The sequence below is a fragment of the Dasypus novemcinctus genome, chromosome 19, assembly GCF_030445035.2.
Source record: "Dasypus novemcinctus isolate mDasNov1 chromosome 19, mDasNov1.1.hap2, whole genome shotgun sequence".
Classification (NCBI taxonomy): Eukaryota; Metazoa; Chordata; class Mammalia; order Cingulata; family Dasypodidae; genus Dasypus; species Dasypus novemcinctus.
Window position 1 is genome coordinate 19,180,506 of NC_080691.1, and position 19,931 is coordinate 19,200,436.

At 44.4% G+C, this 19,931-nt stretch overlaps 1 protein-coding gene across 1 annotated transcript in view; it reads right to left on the bottom strand.

Annotated features, from left to right (window-relative positions):
- PSMD9 (proteasome 26S subunit, non-ATPase 9) overlaps positions 1-19,437 on the bottom strand; it is a 33,245-nt gene extending 13,808 nt beyond the window's left edge. The window contains exons 1-4 of the mRNA XM_004451315.4: positions 19,176-19,437; positions 13,311-13,413; positions 12,271-12,476; positions 9,878-9,979 (exon numbers count right to left, since the gene is read on the bottom strand). Coding sequence (XP_004451372.1) covers positions 9,878-9,979; positions 12,271-12,476; positions 13,311-13,413; positions 19,176-19,313 — 549 coding nt within the window. The 5' untranslated portion in view covers positions 19,314-19,437. The remainder of the gene's footprint in view (positions 1-9,877; positions 9,980-12,270; positions 12,477-13,310; positions 13,414-19,175) is intronic.
- Positions 19,438-19,931: the final 494 nt, after the last annotated feature.

Here is a 19,931-nt window from a genome sequence, read left to right on the forward strand (position 1 = left end):
TAGAAGTATGCAACAACATGGAAGAACCTCAGAAGTTTTATGCTAAGTGACAGAAACCAGCCTCAAAAGGCTACATTCAGTGTATGACATTCTGGAAAAGGTAAAACGATAGGGATGGAACAAAGATCAGTTGTTGCTGGGGTGCAGCTGGGGGAGGATACTCTAAAGAGACACGGGCAATGGTTATGGGTGACGGCACTGTTCTATATCCTGACCATGGTGGCGGTTCCTTAACTGTGTTTGTCAGAACTCATAGGACTGAATGCTGAAAAGTGAATTTTGTGGTAGGTAGATTATACCTTAATAAAAATAACCAGTAGCTCTCTATGCTGCTGTATGAACAGACTGTCTCAGGATGGACAAAAAAACTGGAAAGTGGCTGCCTCTGTAAGAGAGGAAATGGGCTTGGCAGGAGGAAGACTTTTCATTACATGTCCTCTGATTCTGTTCTTAGCATGTGCATGGTAAAATTCTGCCAGGGGGAAAAAAACGACAAAGGAAGGAAGGAGGGGAAGCAATAAGGCAGGCTAGCAGACACACTGCAAACAAACCAATAACAATGAGCCCAGCGAACTGCAAAGTTAAAAAAGTATGAGCATCAAGCTTGACTATAAAAATGTGGAAATGGATAGAGTTGATGGTACCACATTGTAGTGCGTATAACTAACATGGCTGGTTTATAAATGGGATTGTGGCTAAAAGGGATAGTCTAGGGATGCAAATGTCAATTCAAAGAAACCTAGGGAAGCGGACTTGGCCCAATGGATAGGGCATCTGCCTACCATATGGGAGGTCCATGGTTCAAATCCCAGGCCTCCTTGACCCGTGTGGAGCTGGCCCACGCGCAGTGCTGATGCGCACAAGGATTGCCGTGCCACGCAGGGGTCCTCCCGGCGTAGGGGAGCCCCACGCGCAAGGAGTGCGCTCTGTAAGGAGAGCCACCCAGCACGAAAGAAAGTTCAGCCTGCCCAGGAATGGCGCCGCACACACAGAGAGCTGAACAGCAAGATGATGCAACAAGAAGAGACACAGATTCCCGTGCCGCTGACAACAGAAGCGGACAAAGAACACGCAGCAAATGGACACAGAGAACAGACAACTGGGGGGGCAGGGAGAAATAAATAAAATAAATCTAAAAAAAAAAAAAAAAAGAAACTTAGAGGATAATCTAGGGACTGAATGACATAGTGAACCTGGAGGTAGATGAGTATTGTGGTTGATGGTACAAGAATGCTCTTCTATGAACTAGAACAAATGCATGTCACTATTACAAGGTGGTAAGAACATGGTGATGTATGGAAAAAATACAATTAATGGAATTTATGGACTATAGTTAACAGCTAAATTCTAATATTCCTGCATCAATGTCAAAGAAGGTACTATATGAACACCAACCATCAATAATAAGGAGGTAGGGGATTTTTTCTTTTGAACTAAGGAAAATGTTAAAAAGTACTGGGGCAATGATGGTAGAACTCTGATGAAAGCGTGAGCCACTCAGTGTACACTCTGGATAGAATATACAAAGGCAAGGGACTGTAAACACAGTGAAGCATGGAGTATTAATAGAAGATGGACTGTGGTTAACTACACAAATAAAGGAGTGTTCTCTCATGAATTAGAACAAATGTACAATACTAATACATGACATTAATAAAATGGGGTATATGGGAAAAATATACTAGATGTATGCTATGGACCACAGTTAGTGATAATAGTCTGATGATATTCTTTTATAATCTGTAAGTGTTCCACAACAATGTAAGGTTTTGGTGGAGGGGTGATGTATGGGAATTCTTCACATTATGTGTGATTGTTTTGTAAGCTCACAACTTCTCTAAAAAAAAAAAGTGGGAACAGATGTGGCTCAAGCAGTTGAATGCCTGCTTCCCACATGGGAGGTCCCAGGTTCAGTTCCCAGTGCCTCCTAAAAACAAAAAAAAACAACAAGCAAACAAAAAAACCAACTCAGGGGAGCCGATACAGCTCAGTGGTTGAACACTGACTTTCCACTTACGAGGTCCCAGGTTCAATCCGCAGCCCTAGTAATTAAAAAAAAAAAAAGTATGAGCAGCAAGGTACACAGAGACATGAGTAAGACATAACACAGAAGAAAGCTGGGGAAAAAAGAAAAGGAATGAAAACTAGAGAGACTTTGGGTAAGCATGTCGGAATGAACCTACCTCTGGATGCACCAGCTCTAGAAACCTCACTAAATGGATGACAGAAGAACAAGGGGGAAAAAAAAGTCATAAAGACACAATGAGGGGGAAACGGACTTTGGCCCAGTGGTTAGGGCGTCCATCTACCATATGGGAGGTCCGCGGTTCAAACCCCGGGCCTCCTTGACCCCGTGTGGAGCTGGCCCATGCGCAGTGCTGATGCGCGCAAGGAGTGCTGTGCCACGCCAGGGTGTCCCCCGCGTGGGGGAGCCCCACGTGCAAGGAGTGCACCCCGTGAGGAGAGCCGCCCAGCGTGAAAAGAAAGAGCAGCCTGCCCAGGAAGCGCCGCCCACACTTCCCGTGCCGCTGACGACAACAGAAGCGGACAAAGAAACAAGACGCAGCAAATAGACACCAAGAACAGACAACCAGGGGAGGGGGGGAAATTAAATTAATTAATTAATTAATTTTAAAAAAAAAAGACACAATGAGGGAAGCAGATGTGGCTCAAGATACTGGGCTCCCATCTGCAATATGAGGGGGTCCCAGATTCAGTTTCTGGGGCATCCTGGTGAAGGTGAAGCTGGCTGCGCTGTGGAGAACTGGCCTGCACCACAGAGAGCTGGCCTATGCCGCAAACTGACACAAGATGACACAACAAAAAAGAGACACAGGGAAACAGATGTGGCTCAACCAATTGGGCTCCTGTCTACCATTACAGGAGGTCTAGGGTTCAATGCCCAGGGCCTCCTGGTGAGGGCAAGCTGGCCCACACAGCAAGCTAGCACACCCAGAGCGCCAGCCCTCGTGGGAATGTCGCCCTGCAGGAGTTCCCCGCTGTGTGGGAATGCTGCCCAGCGTGGGAAAGCCACCCCATGCATAAGTGCCGGCTGATGCTGAGCTGGAGCCGCAAGATGACGTAAAAAGAGACACAGAGGAGGGAAACGGACTTGGCCCAGTAGTTAGGGCGTCCGTCTACCACATGGGAGGTCCGCGGTTCAAACCCCGGGCCTCCTTGACCCATGTGAAGCTAGCCCATGCGCAGTGCTGATGAGCGCAAGGAGTGCCATGCCACGCAGGGGTGTCCCCCATGTAGGGGAGCCCCATGTGCAAGGGGCACACGCAGGGGTGTCCCCCACGTAGGGGAGCCCCATGTGCAAGGAGTGCACCCCGTAAGGAGAGCCGCCCAGCGCAAAAAGAAAGTGCAGCCTGCCCAGGAATGGCGCCACCCACACTTCCCGTGCCGCTGACGACAACAGAAGTGGACAAAGAAACAAAACGCAGCAAATAGACATCGAGAACAGACAACCGGGGGAGGGGGGGGATATTAAATAAATAAATAACTCTTTAAAAAAAAAAAGAGAGAGACAGGAGAGAAAATAAGAAAATGTAGCAGAACAGGAAGTTGAGGTGGCTCAAGAGAGTAATCGCCTCTCTCTCACTCCAGAAGGTCCCAGGATTGGTTCCCAGAGCTGCCTAATGAGAATATAAGCAGACACAGAAGAACACACAGCAAATGGACACAGAAGGCAGACAATGAGGAGGGAACAGGCAAGGGAGAGAAATAAATAAAATTAATCTTAAAAAAAAAAGAGACACAGAGGAAACACAACAAGAGACACAAGAAACCAGGGAGCTGAGGTGGCTCAAGTGATTGGGTGCCTCTCTCCCATGTTGGAGGTACCAGGAACAGTTCCCGGTGCCTCCTAAAGAAAAGATGAGAAGAGAAGACAAGCAGACACAGAAGAATGCATGGTGAATGGACACAGAAGCAGACAGCAAGCGCAGGCAACAGTGGGCAGAGGAATAAATAAAATAAAATAAACCTTAAAAAATTTTTTTAAAAAGAAACAATGATAAATGAAATGGGAAAGTAGGTTACAAAGGTGAGAGATGGCAACAAAATATACAGGCTGATAGAAACTGGACAAGTGGTAACTGAGCAGAGAGAAACCTGGGGGATGCTTTTAAAGCATGTCCACACATTCTCTGGCAGTCCTCCATGGAGAGGAGGAGCCCAGCTCCCTTTCCCTTGCTTGTGGGCTAGACTCAGTGCTGTGCTGTCAACAATACAGTAGACTGAAGTGAGTGTGTGGTTCGGGAGACTAGGTCCAAAAAGGCCCTGGGGCTTCCTCCTCCCCACTCTTTCTTCAACTGCTCACTCAGGGGAAGCCAGCTGCCGTGTTGTGAGGACACCTAAGCAACTACAGAGGCCCCTGTGCAAGGAACTGAGAGCTCCTGCCAACAGTCGGGTGAGTGAGCCCACTTGGAAGCCAAATTTCAGCCCCAGTCAGGCCTTCACATGACTGCAGACTCACGAGACCATGACCGAACCAGAACCACCCAGCAAAGCCACCCTGAAACTCTGTGAGGTAACAAAGGTCTATTATTTAAGCTGCTAAGTTTGAGGGTGAATAAAAAGTCACCTCCAAACCTAGCAGCACAAATAGATTTGTGCTCAGAATAAACAGAACTATGGAACAGAACAAAGAATCCCAAATATGGAAATTTGATACGTTAAGAGAGATGACAATATAAATGAGTGGGTAAAGTATTATTTCATCAATAAATGGCATTCGGACAATTACTATCCTTTGGGGAGGGGGGATTCCAGGATTAAAGAAAAACAAACGAGAAAAAATAAATAGACTAAAAGTACTAGAAAGGGGAGCAGGTGGAGCTCAGTGGTTCAGCGCCTGCTTCCCACATGTGAGGTCCTGGGTTCAATATATGGTACGCTCCTTAAAAAAAAAAAACTACTAGAAGAATGTCTATAAACAGACACAAAACGCAAAAACCAGAAAGCAAAAATTGGATAAATCTGACAATCAAAATTTAAAACTTGATGGAAGCGTCCATGGAGAAAAAACAGCTCAACTTCTAGCAGGGCTGAGGCAGCTATTTCCTGGCACCAAAGGCCGATGCCTGCCTTCTGCCAAGTTACACATGGATGAGCAGGTAACTGAGTGACCATGAAACAAACTGGGAACTGTTGGTTAAACTGAAGATTCCATTTGGGAAAAAAACTTTACTAAAACAATTTCTCTAGACTTTGAGGCACCTATTTCCTCTGAGTTGTACCCATCTTTTCCAAAAAATTTGTTGGGGGTTACAGGACAGAGAAATGAATAGAAATGCTTACAGGAAAGTGTTACTCAATAGCACAGCATGCCCAAAACTGGAAGACCTGCAGCAGGTTTTTATTTCAACTCTCATTTTTTATATATGTGTATATTTTTAAGTTGTTTTTATTTTTTAGTTTCCAAAGTTTACACACACTCTATATATCCACCAAGCAACTCTCCCTTTCCCCCTTCCTCAGTAATCTCTAATACTTTCTGTCTCTGCAAATTTGCTATTTCTAGATAGTTCACATAAATGAAATCATATATATTTGTCCATATGGGCCGTGCTTATTAAATTTTTAAGAGACTGAAATGCCAATATGTACATGAGCTAAGTTCTAATGTACTACTGTTTGTATAATACTTTACAACCGTGCATTGTACCAGATTTCTTTATTCAAATTCTCAGAAAGTTAAGTACAGAATTACCATATGATCCAGCAATCCCACTTTTAGGTATATACCCCCAAAGAATTGAAAGCAGTGACTCAACCAGGTAACCGTAGACCAGTACTCACAGCAACATTATTCACAACACCCAAAAAGGTGGAAACAACCCAAGTATCCATCAACCGATGAAGAGATTAACAAAATGTAGTATATGCATACAATGGAATATTATCCAGCTGTAAAAGAAGTTCTGATACATGCAACAACATGGATGATTCCTGAAGACATCATGTTGAGTGAAATAAGCCAGGAAGAAAAAAACAAATATTGTATGATTTTCCTTATATGAAATATGTATAATATGCAAATTCACAGGTATAGAAAGAAGATTATAGAATACCAGGCGCAAGATTCAGGGTGGAGAATGGGGAGCTAATGCTTAATGGGTATAGACTTTTGTTTGGGGTGATAGAAAAGTTTCATAATGGATGGTGGTGATGGTAGCACAGCATGTGAATGTGATTAACACCACTGAATCATATACTTGAAAGTGGCTAAAATGGGAGATGCTTTGTTATGTATATATTACCACAAAAAAATTTTTTTAAACTCCAGTATGGTTTTGGCAGGGCAGGAACCCTGGAACATTAATAAAATCAATAAAATACAAATTCAATAGACTAAAAAACTATTTCATGCAGTCACCATAAACAAAGTTAAAAAACAAGGAACTAGGGAAGGAGATTTGGCCCAACAGATAGTGCGTCCGCCTACCACATGGGAGGTCCAAGATTCAAACCCAGGGACTCCCGATCCATGTGATAAGCTGGCCCACACGCAATGCTGATGCGCGCAAGAAGTGCCATGCCATGCAGGGGTGTCCCCCGCATAGGGGGGCCCCACATGCAAGGAGTACACCCCGTAAGGAGAGCTGCCCAGCGCGACAAAAGTGCAGCCTGCCCAGGAATGGCACCGCACACACGGAGAGCTGACGCACTAAGATGACACAACAACAACAAAAAAAGAGACACAGATTCCAGGTGCTGCGGACACAGAACAACACACAGTGAATGGACAGAGAGAGCAGACAACTGGGGAGGGAGGGGCGGGAAAGGGGAGAGAAATAAATAAAAAATAAATCTTTAAAAAAAACAAAAAACAAAAAAACAACAACAAGGATCTAGGGACCTGAGGAAATGCAAGAGAGAGATGGCCTCTCTCCCACTCCGGAAGGTCCCAGGATCAGTTCCCAAAGCCGACCAATGAGAATACAAGCAGATACAGAAGAACAGAGGAACACACAGTGAAAGGACACAAAGAGCAGACAATGGAGGGAGGGGGGGATAAATAAATAAGTAAATCTTTTAAAAAAACAAAACAAAGCAAGGAACTAACCAGGAGAATACACTGGCAACCTATTTAACAGGCAAAGGTTTAACATTCAGAATATCTAAGAATCCCTACAAATCAATTTTAAAAAGGGATAGATATCCCAATAGAAAAACTGGGGAAAAAAATATAAAGAGATAAATCACAAAAATAAGATGAATTTAATGAACATATAAGCAAAAGATATTCAACCTCTCTGGTAACTGGGAAAATATAAATTAAGACAAGATGCCATTTCAGCAGAAATTTTTAAAGATCAGTAACACAGAACTAATGATATGATAGGCTCACCTAGTGCTAGAGTATAAATGAGGAAAGCCTTTTCAAATTATCTATGAAAATTTTAAATGTACATATGCTTAAGAGCCTGCAAGTCTACTTTTTTTATCTGCCTAGAAGCACCCACACCTGTGCAGCTATGCACAAGGACAGACTAATGATATGGCCTCAGTGTCCACTGATAAGGCAGTGACCACACTCCATTCCTTTAGCGGGGTTCTGTGCAGCAGTTAACAGAGTGAGAGGTATGTGTCAAAATAAAAGGTCTCCAAGAAACATCACTAAATGGAAAAAGGTAACAAAATACTATCTATATTTTATACTGTCTAAGCAGAAAAAAGCAAGGAGCACACAATAAAACGACACATTTCTAGATATATATTATTTGTATTTAACAGCAGAGAAAACAATCAGGGAGAAAAACAAACCAAATGGGGAAGAGATATGAACTGGACTGATGATCAGAGGACTTTTACTTTATCTGAACTGATTATATCTTTTACGAGACTGTATTACAGATTATTTGTACAATTAAAAAGAAACATTTAAGGGAAACGGACTTTGGCCCAGTGGTTAGGGCGTCCGTCTACCACATGGGAGGTCCGCGGTTCAAGCCCGGGCCCCCTTGACCCGTGTGGAGCTGGCCCATGCGCAGTGCTGATGCGCGCAAGGAGTGCCCTGCTACACAGGGGTGTCCCCCGCGTAGGGGAGCCCCACGCGCAAGGAGTGCACCCATAAGGAGAGCCGCCCAGCGCGAAGGAGGGAGCAGCCTGCTGAGGAATGGCGCCGCCCACACTTCCCGTGCCGCTGATGACAACAGAAGCGGACAAAGAAACAAGACGCAGCAAAAAGACACAGAAAACAGACAACCGGGGGATGGGAGGGGAATTAAATAAATAAAAATAAAATTAAAAAAAAAAAAAAAAAGAAACATTTAAAAAGAATAAATAAGGGCATCTCCATATTACTGAATATTACATAGCTGTTAAAAAGAATGAATAACTTTCAGACAAGTTAAATTAAGGAAGCTGCAAAACTTCAGGTTCAGATGACCCCACCTGCCTTTTGTAAAAAAAATTATTCAAATAATATTTATGGGAGTTGGACTTGGCCCAGTGGTTAGGATGTCTGTCTACCACATGGGAGGTCCATGGTTCAAACCCCGGGCCTCCTTGACCCGTGTGCAGCTGGCCCATGCGCACTGCTGATGTGTGCAAGGAGTGCCGTGCCACGCAGGGGTGTCCCCGCGCAGGGGAGCCCCACGCACAAGGAGTTCGCCCAGTAAGGAGAGCCGCCCAGCGTGAAGGAAAGTGCAGCCTGCCCAGGAATAGTGCCACACACACAGAGAGCTGACGCAACAAAAAGAAACACAGATTCCTGTGCCGCTGACAACAACAGAAGCGGATAAAGAAGATGACCCAGCAAACAGACACAGAAAACAGACAACCAGAGCGGGGGTGTGTGTGTGGGGAGATAAATAAATAAATAAATCTTTAAAATAATAATAATAATACTATTTATATACAGGTAAATGTGCAAAAAAATGTCCAGGACACCATGTTAATATTTAGGAAGAGGTGTGAAATTAAAGAACAAAGGAAAATTTCTCTGGCGATTCTACATGCATCTTTACCTTCATTGTTTATTTTTTTTGAAATACAGTACTTTCATGTAACTAATTCAGTGTTGTAAAGTTAAAAGACAGCATCTATGCTATAATTTTGAGTTTGTTAAGTCACTACCAGAATATACATGCATATATCTACATAATCTGTAAGGAAAAAAATACGAGCTCCACAAAGACAAGCGTCACAAATGTCTTGTTATATGCTGTGACTCTGTGTCTAACAATGGACCTGGCACATAGTAGGTGCTCAGTAAAATTGAAGGCAGGCTGTTTGAGAGAGGCAGTGGAAATTATTGACTGAGAACAGCAAACAGCCTGGGTTCAAATTCCCTCTCTGCCACTTATTTGTGACCTTAGGCAGTTACTTGTCCTTTCTGGTGGTAAAAGGGAAAGAACAATAATTTCAATCTCAAAAGGTTGTTTTAGGGACTAAATGAGACCACATATCAAAAGAGTTGCCTGAAGCACAAGAAGCCCTCAGTACATGAGAGCTATAATGATTCCCTGTCCTGTTCCCTGAAAACCTACTATGCCAGACAATGAGGGTGCTGGGACAAAACGCACAAAATTCCTGGTCCCAGACAGCTTACATTCTAGTATGAGTAGACACACAAGATAAACGTTAGATTCCATATGTACTAAGGAGAAAAAGAAAGTGGAAGAGGAGGACAGGAAGTAGGAGAGGGATATTTTAGATAGGGTGGCTAGGAAAGGCAACCCTGAGATGGAGTCCTTGGTGTTAGGTGATAGGAGAGGGAAAGCACAGGCAGAGGGAGCAGGAAGCTCAAAGGCTCTGAGCAGGAACTGTGCCCCAGCAAACGCACAACAGGGCAGCAGTCAAAGGCCCAGGCAGTGTTTTCCTGGCCCCACCAATTCCAGGGGTTTCTGTCCAGATACCAACTCACCCCCTCACTGTGCTGCACCACACTACCAATATTTTGCAGCGACTGGAAGTTTTGGGTATTTACAGAGCCAAATTCCACAATCTCGTCATCCACCTGCAGACCCTAAAAAAAGAAGAGAAAACAAAAAACCAAGTATATTAGTCAGCCAAAGGAGTGCTAATGCAAAATACCAGAAATTGGTTGGAATTTATAAAGGGTATTTATTTGGGGTAGGAGTCTACAGATACAGGCCATAAAGCATAAGTTACTTCCCTCACCAAAGTCTATTTTCACTTTGGAGCAAGTTGCCTGCCAATGGCTGTGAGGGTTCAGGCTTCCTGGGTTCCTCCCTTCCAGGGTCTTGCTTCTTTCCTAATTCAAGGTTCCTTTCTTGCTGGGGCTGGCTTCTCTTTCCTCTGTGAGCTTACATCCAGGGGCTCCAGCTTAGTCTTCAGCATCAAACTCCAACATCAGAAACCCTCAACTCTGTTCTTCGCCATGCCTTCTTTTTGTAAGTCCCCACCCACCAAGGGGTGGAGACTCAACACCATATTCATAACTCAATCCTGCCCTGCTACAGATCAGATTACAAACATAATCCAATATATATTTTTGGAATTCATAACTATATCAAACTGCTACACCAGGGTAGTGGTTAAATGTGCTTCTAGTGTTCTTTACCTTTCCATACACAAGGTAAAGAGCTTGTTTTCTTCAGAGAACGGCAGGCACACAGCTAAGAGGTTAGGGATGTGGACACCTCATACAGGAAGGGGCAGTGAGGACCTGGGTCACTTCCTTCTTCTAGGGAAAATCTGGTAGCAGGTAATCAGATCCAACCAAGTGTTTGCTAAATAGCAGTCACAAAGACCTTGAGAAATGTGGGCAGAGGCCAAATGAGGCTCTCTGGGACCCTGACCCAGATTCAGGGTCAAGAAGAAGCAAGCTGGTCTGTGCTCCAGGGGCAGCGGCCACAGCAGCCCTCCCCAAAGCCAGTAGCTCCACCGTGGAAAACATCTCCTTACTAGGTTAAGGTCCCACAGAAAGCACAAGGGCTCTGGTGCCCCCATTTCAGCCTCGACCTGGGTCCATTTATACAAATGTCAAAATCCAGACAAGATAAAACGTTCACCCTAGAAATCCCCAAACAGGCAGCCAGAGGCACGAGGCTGACCCAGGACTAGAGAGACCCTTCTTGTGCTAGCTCTAAGAACACAGAATACCATTCATTCTTCTTTTTCCACAAATATCAGCTTGTGCCGGCAGCAGCACTGCATTAGATGCACTAGATGAAGTGAATGCAACTGAGTTTACATGTAACTTACAGCCACGCAGTCATTAAAGAGGATCGTAGGACCTGGACCCAGTGCTACCACTCTGAGTTGTGTATCCTAAAACTAATTACTTAATGTCTTTGAAGCTTTTCCTGATGGGTGACATGGGATAAAGATTAGTACCTAGATCAAAGGGTGGCAGTGGGATTATATAGTAAATACACATCCACACAAAAACCTGTACACAAGTGTTCATAACATTAATCATAATAGCCAGAAACAACCCAAATGTCCACCAAAGATGAAGAGATGAACAAAATGTGGCATATTTGTACAGTGGAATGTTATTTGGCCATAAAGGAATAAAGTACTGATACATGGTACAACCTGGATAAATCCTAAAATCTATGCTCAGTGAAAGAAGCCAGTCATCAAACACATATTGTTTGACCCCATTTATATGAAATGTCCAGAATAGGCAAATCCACAGAGACAGAAAGCAGATTAGTGATAGTGGTGGGTGGAAGGAATCTGCAGGTGATGACTAAGGGGGGAAGGGTTTCTTTCTAGAGTAATGAAAAAGTTCTAAACTTGACTGATGATGGATGACAGGTAGACACCTCTGTGAATATACTAAAAGCCACTGAACTGCACACCTTAAATGGGTGAACTGCATGTAACATGAACTCTAGCTCAATAAAGTTATATAAAATGAAACACACCAAGCCAGAGACAATGTGTGAGGCAGGGCACCTGGTGGAAAGGAAGGGCTCAGTAAGAGTCGGTGATTTGCTGTTATTCCTGAGTCATGCCAAGCTAACATGAGCCCGAGAAAGCCCCTTTCTCTCTCTTTGGACATTTGTCACCTTCTATCTTGTGCCCCAGTAGTCACCATAAAAAAGTCCCTCATCCACCAGTTTAGTGGGCAGCAGGGGCTGACCCCTCTCCAAAGTCTGGGCCCCCGGCACAGAGCTGGGCACACAATGGACCTTGGTCACTTTGCTGAATGAGCAAATGAGTTCAGAGCTGCTTCTGACCAGCATGGAGAGAGTGGACCTATCCCCTCCGTCCCCCATCCCAAAGCTACCTGACCCACAGAGGCCTCTGGACGGAGATCTGGTCTGCCAGGCCCTGGCTTACCGCGATGCTGGCAGGGGAGCCAGCGCTGATGCTGTTCACTTTGGCGAAAGGCTGAGGGGGGCTGAGGCTCGGGCCCAGCCCACGGCTCATGGCCTCTCTGTGGGCTTCAGCCATGTCCCGGGCCTGCTTCTCTTTGTCCCGAGCGTGCAGCTGGTGCAAGGCCTCCTCCACCTGCTTCATCACTGCCTTGTGATCGTTCTGCAAGCCTGGGGCAAGAACCATCATATCAGGGGCCAAGAAATGACTGCTGAGGACATAGACTCCCGTTTACTCACTGAATATTTACTGAGCACTCATTCCATGACAGACAGTGGGCAAGACGCAGAGAACAAACGTTTCAGTGAGAGAGAGTACCGACCCTCCTGAAGCTTACAGGCTAGCAAGGAAAGCAGATGTGGAACAAGCAATTACAGTAGCTTGTAATGACTGCTCTGAGGGCCTATCCAGCAAGGAGACCTGACCTTGCTAGCAGAGGAGCCCGGGGAAGACTTCCCAAGGGAAGTGCTGCTTTGGCTGAGACCTGAAAGGTGAGCAGAAGTAAGGCACCAACTAGCTGAATTCAGGGCTACAAATTCCAATGCACAGCAGTATGGCATGGGAGGGACAGAGGGATTGAGAGGCAACTGCTACAGAGTAGTGGGTTTTACTTTTTGGAGTGATGAAAATGCTCTAATATAATATTAAATGCAATGATAAATGTACAACTCTGTGATTATACCAAAAGCCACCAAATGTACACTTTAGACGGATTGTATGATATGTAAACAGATCTCAATAAAATTGCTTTGATGTATATATATATATATAATTGATACATATACCTATATATCAATTAAGTTACTTTAAGAAAAAAATTGCAATGCACACAGGGGCACGTGTGGTGGACATGCAAATGAGTGAAGCTGGCTGGGTGTAAGAAACAGGCCACTTTCTTCCTAAGTCCTAATTCTTCCAAGGCAGACGAGAGTTGTGCAGATCCCATCGAATATTAGCGACTCAATCTGTGTGCCTTTAACACCCCCCACTGCAAGGTCACTCACAGACGATGTTGTGCCTGGCGGTGCGGACTTGATACAGGTCCACGTCTGCCCGGGGGTAGCCCTCGCAGTCCACCAGGGGCTCGTTCATCCCAACTCCTTTTTGCTGAAGGAAAAGAATGTGATTAACAAGATTTCTCAGATACAAAGTCCTCAAGATCCCTTTCCACAGACCCTTTTCCTCTGCGGTAATAATGACAACTATAACAGTCCCTGCCATAGACTGATCACTTCCAAGGACCCGTGCTGCCCCCACATCACCCCACAGCCACCCTCGGGGGTGGCGTCATTGTTTTAACTTCTAATAACACAAGTAATACATGAATACATTCTCCCTTTCTGAAGTTAGAACAGTGCAGATAAAACCAAAGACTCCTTTGAGCATCACCCCCAAGGCTACTCTCATCCTCAACTCCTCCAAACCCTCCTTTTCATGATAGCAGCTGACACCTGGCTGGTGGCCTTGGAAGAGAGAGGGGCGTAAAAGCCCAAAGAGCATTCAGCTGTGGCAGGACTTGTTCTTCTGAAAATAAAGAGAGATCTAAAAGGGCTTTCACCATGCACAGTGCTGATGCGTGCAGGGAGTACCGTGCCATGCAGGGGTGACCCCCGCATAGGGGAGACCCATGCGCAAGGAGTGCACCCCTCAAGGAGAGCCGCCCCGCGCGAAAAAAGCGCAGCCTGCCCAGGAATGGCTCCACACACACAGAGAGCTGACGCAGCAAGATGATGCAACAAAACGAGACACAGATTCTGGGTGCTGCTGACAAGAATACAAGCAGACACAAAAGAACACACAGTGAGTGGACACAAAGAGCAGACAATGGGGGCGGGGGAGAGAAATATAATTAATTAATTAAAAATAAAAGGGCTTTCAGACAGACTTTCCATCTCTGGAAGGAGATGCCTCTGGGGAGAGGAAATGGGTGGCTGGAGACAGGGGAGGGAGGGAGGTTTTTCATTTTATATCCTTTTAAAGATTTTGAATTTTGACCAATGCATTACCTACCCAGAACAATTCATTTGTTTCATCGTTTTCCTACATAAACCAGAACAGAATGTGCAAAAGCAATAAAACGTGTCCTATAGTGGAGGGTGGTCTTGCAGACTGTGAGACTCTGATTTGAACCTCAATTTCTGCCATGTACGAGTTGTGTCTCTGGCTGAGATCTTCACCTCTCTAATTCTCAGCTTCCTCAGCTATAAAATGGGAATAATAGTACTCACCTCTCTTCCTGCCATTATGGGAATTCATGAGCTGGCCTACGTAGAGGGCTTAGCACAGTGCAGACATGCTGTCCAGGGGCCACAGCCACAGGGAGGAGGGAGTCCACTTACTGCTCTCCTTTTCTGGAAGCCTCTGGGTTGCACCTACTGTTTCCTGAGGTGGGGAGAGCGGTCCCACATACTCCCTCAACCCAGGACTCTACGGATACTGCATAAATGTGCCAGGGCTTAAATATCTCTATCAGCCTCCTGCCTTCCCACAAAGACTTAAAACCAGATAAAACAGTTTCCCAAACTGTGGGACCCATACCACTGGTGGCTCACATGCAGGGTATGAAGAACCCCTGAGTCTAAAAAGCTTATTTCCTTTCCACTTATTTTTAACCCTTCAATAATCAAGTAGAAAGTCTCAATTTGGTGTTGGTCTTTATAACACCTTGCTATCTCTGGCACCCTCCATTTCTTACTTTTTTTCCTTTTAAACAGCTTTAGCAAGATATAATTCACAAAACCATGCAATTGATCCATTTAATATGTATAGTGCAATGGTCTTAGTGTATTCACATTTATGTGCAACCATCACCACAATCAATTTCAGTACTTTTTTTTTTAAGATTTTTCTTTCTCTCCCCCCCTCCCTCATAGTCTGCTCTCTGTGTCCATTCGTTGTGTGTGTTCTTCTGTGTCCACCTGGATTCTTGTCAGCGGCACCGGGAATCTGTGTCTCTTTTTTTGTTGCATCATTTTGCTACTTTAGTTCTCCGGGTGCGGCGCCACTCCTGGGCAGGCTGTGTTTTTTTCACACAGGGCGGCTCTCCTTATGGGCACACTCCTTATGCGTGGGGCTCCCCTACACAGGGGACACCTCTACGTGGCAGGGCACTCCTTGTGCACATCAGCACTGCACGTGGGCCAGCTCACGTGCTGGTCAGGAGGCCCTGGGTTTGATCCCTGGACTTCCCACATGGCAGGCAGACACTCTATCAGTTGAGCCAAATCCACTTCCCAATTTCAGAACTTTTTCATCACCCCCAAAAGAAGCCAATACCCACTAGCAGTCACTCTGCATTCCCCCTTCCCCCAGTCCCTGACAACCACTAATCTACTTCATCTCTATGGATTTGCCTATTTTAGATATTTCATATAAATGGAATAAAATAATATGTGCTCTTTTGTGATTGACTTTTCACATAGCACAATTTTTTCAAGCTTCCTCCATTTTGTAGCACGTATCAGACATATCAGCACTTCATTTCTTTTTATGGCTGAATAACATGCCATTGTATGGATAGATCATGTCTTGTTTACCATTCATCAGTCGATGGACATGTGTTGTTTCCACATTTGAACTATTTTGAATAATACTGCCATGAACATTCGTACATAAGTTTTTGGGTGGATGTGTATCTTCATTTCTCTTGGGTATATCACTAAGAGTGGAACTGCTGGGTCAAATGGTATGGTGGTTTGGAACTGCATGTACCCCAGAAAATCATGTTCTTAAAGCTACCCCATTCCTGTGGTAGTAAGCCTATTGTGAGTAGGACCATTCCATAAGCTTACGTCAGTTAAGGCATGGCCCAGGGTGGGTCTTAATCCTCTTTCTGAAGTCCTTTATAAAAGCATGAAATTCAAAGAGAGAAGGTCATGGAAGCAAGAAGCTGAAAGCAAGGAAACCCAGAAGAGAAGGGAGAGACCAGCATATGCCACCATGTGCCTTGCCATGTGAGAGAGGAGTCCAGTATCACTGGCAGCTGGTATTCAGGAATAGAGTATTGACTTGATGATGCCTTGATTTAGACATTAAAAGTTAACAAATTCCCATTGTTAAAAGCCAATCCATTTTCTGTCATCTGCTCTGAGCAGCGTAGAAGACTAAAACATATGGGTCCAGAGGAAAACACACAGTGAAGAAAAGGACTGAAAATGCAGAAATGTGTAAGAAATATGTTTGATGTTTAAAATGACAACTATATGTAATTATAAATTCAGGGAAAAGAGATAAAAGGAAACAGAAGCATTTAATTAAAAGGAAGACAGGTCATAAATTTTCCAAAACTATTAGATGACATCAAGCTTACTGAGTTAAGAAATGCTATGAAATTCAATCAGAATTGACATAAAGGCCACATCTAGACCCAATATATTCAAACTGCTAAAAACAGAAGACAGAAAAATCTTAAAAGCATTCAGAAAAAGATAATCTCCTTCAAAAAAACCCAAGAATATTGATAACTGGCTTTTCAACAGAAATGTTGAAATCCACAGTTCTACTTAGAGTGAAAATACCCTAAAAAAATAAAGGGAATATAAAGTTTTAGACAAACAAAAAGTGACTGAAGGCCTGCACTAATAGAAACACTAAAGGGAGAACTTCATGCAGAAAAAAATAAAAAGATTCCATATGGAATGAAAACCATGCAAAAAGGACCAAAGATCACTGAGGATGGAGAGATTAATGGGTAAATCTAAACAAATACTGACTATTCAGAAAACTAATAATAAAGTCTTTTGTGATTAAAAAATAAATAAAACATATGGGAAGTCACATTTTGAGGAACTGCCAAAGCAGCTGTTTTCCAAAGAGGCTGTACCATTTTACATCCCCAGCAGCAATGTACGATATTTTCAATTTCTCCACCACCTCCTCAAACTCGTTACTGTCTTTTTAAATTTTAGCCTCCCTAGTGACTGTGAACTGGTACTTCATTGTGTATGTTTTTTTGAGGCAAAACTCAATAACATAAAATTAACCATTTTAAAGTGCACAAGTCAGTTACATTTGGTATAGTCACAATGTTGTACGACTACTACTTCGTTTGTCTCCAAATGATTATCATCACCCCAAAAATCTCATTGTGATCTTGATTTGCATCTCCTAGTGGCTAATGAAGCTGAGCATCTTTTCATATGTTTATCAGTCATTTGTGTCTCCTCTTTGGAGAAATGTCTAGTCCAACTTCTGTCGATGCAATTGGTTTATCTATTATTGAGTTTGAGTTGTAAGAGCTTTAATTTATCTTTATATTATTGAGTTGTAAGAGCTCTGTATACAGTCTGAATACAAGTCCCTTATCAGATATGATTTGCAAATATTTTATCCCATTCTGTGGGTTGCCTTTTCACTTTGATAGTGTCCTCTAAAGAACAGCTTTTAATTTTGACAAAGTCCAACTTATGTATTTTTCTTTTGCAGCTTGTGCTAAGAAGGCTTTGACAAACCTAACATCGGGAAGGTTTACTCCTATATTTTCTTCTAAGAGTGTTTTAACTCTCTTTTTAAAAAGAAGAGGGTAGGGCTTAAGTCTTCTGCAAGCAATAATAGCTAGCTAAAAGGCAACTAACATTTTGCATTACCTTTGTGTACATTTTTACTTTATGTTTAAGAGATTCTGATTTTCCATACACTACACATATATTTTAAAAGAGTTTCCTTTTTTTTCTCTTTGAGGTATCAGGGCCAGGGACTGAACCTCATATGTGGGAAGCCAGCGCTCAACACTGAGCCACATAGGCTCTCCCAAGGTTTTTTGTTTGTTGTTGTTTTTTGAAGGAAGCACTGGGAACCAAACCTTGGACTTCCCATGTGGGAAGCAGGCACTTGACCACTTGAGCCACAACCACTCCCCAAGAGTTTCCTTCTAAAATAAACTTCATTTAAGTAAAAAAGTGGGTCAGCTAAAGAAAAATATCAAGGGAATAGCAGTGCATACAGTCAGCATCCAATAAAAGGATATTTAGGCCTCTAAATGCTACTTTATCTTACTCCCATCACCTAAAGTACATTCCATCCTGCCTGTACAGGAAGTATTTACTCTCTCTACAAACTCACGTGTGGTTTTACACAGTGACAGAAGAAAAACTGTCGGCTTTCAAACCACACACACCTGAGCACCAGCCCCACCACTGCCACATCCTAGAGTCATGACTCCAAGCAAGCATTTAGCCCATTCTGGGTCTCCGTTTCGTCCACTGTTTAAGGATAACTAGGATTACCTATGAGGTGAATACAGGACACATAAATCCTTTCTACTCAAAGCGCAATCCTTAGACCAGCAGCATATGAGCATCACTTAAAAGTTTGCTAGAACTAGGCAGCCAACACAGAACTTCTGAGTCAGAATCCATATTTTAATAAGAACCCCCCCCCAAGTTATTCGTATGCACATTAATGTTTAAGAAGCCCTGGTGTAAAGTAGAAACAAAGCACATGAACCCCGGTCAACACAGTTCAACAAGGGCTGCTGAGAGTGATAATTATCACCCTGTCTCTGCAACTCCTAGCTGAATATCCTCAACCCTAAAATGAGGGAAATAGTAGTAACTACTTCCAAGGGTTATTGAGAGCATTAAATGAGCGAACAAACGTAAAGCACTTTAAACAGCGCCTAACATGCAGTAAAGTCTCAATAGACACCTGCCATATGTTATTAGTACTTTTATTTTTACTTGTCTGTACTGCCTGCTGCCGACAGAGGCCGCAATTGTGGCGCCCTGGCCCTCTCAGCGAGGGAGAGCTCTACTGATTAGAGCCCAAGCAGAGGCCGCCCCCAGCCTCCCAGGCCGCCGGGTTGGGGGGACCCAGCCAGAAAAACCAGGGAGTCCCTCACGTCGGGCAGGGAACCCGGGGCCCCCACTCACGCTCTCCAACACGTCATAATTGGCCTTGATCTGCGCCTCGATCTCGTCCTTGCGCCGCATCAACTCCTGGATGTCGCTGACTGTCACTGCGCCGGCCGGCGGGGAACCTGAGCTCTCCCTGGCTTCCTTCTCCGACATCTTGGACCTGGCCCCTGGCGCGAAACACCTCGCTCCGGGGCTACGGACGCCCGAGGAGACTGTGGCTACGGCTCCGCCCGCGGGCCAAAATACCACAGCCGTCAGTGATCGCGAGGCTAGGGGATGGGTGAGGGTTGGTCTGCGAGGCGGAGTCACAGGAAGCCGCGCCCTGCTGGGGCACGTGATCCAGAGGTGTTCCCGGCATTGCCGGGGAGCGGGGGGACTGCGAGGAATGGGTTCTGGGGTCCAGCCCAGCATTCAACCTACCCCGGCAGGGAGAGCCCTCCCGAGCTTATGATTTTTTTTCTTGTTCATGCCACAAACATCGACTGAGGGCCTACTGTATATATGTGCCAGAGCACTGTTCAAGGCGCTCCAATTCGATTATTCACGGCTACGCAGCCCTTGACAGTTGACAAAACACATCCAGTTTCCTATCCCCCGTTGTATGGTGAACCCAACGAGACTGGGTTCAAATCCTGACTCCAAATCCTGGCTCTTACCATTTACTATAACGCGCAGTGACCTCAGGTAAGTTACATCCCTCCGGGGAGCCTCAGTGTTCTCATCTGTGAAATGATGCCAGGTTAAAAGCAGTCCATCTCATGGAGACTCATT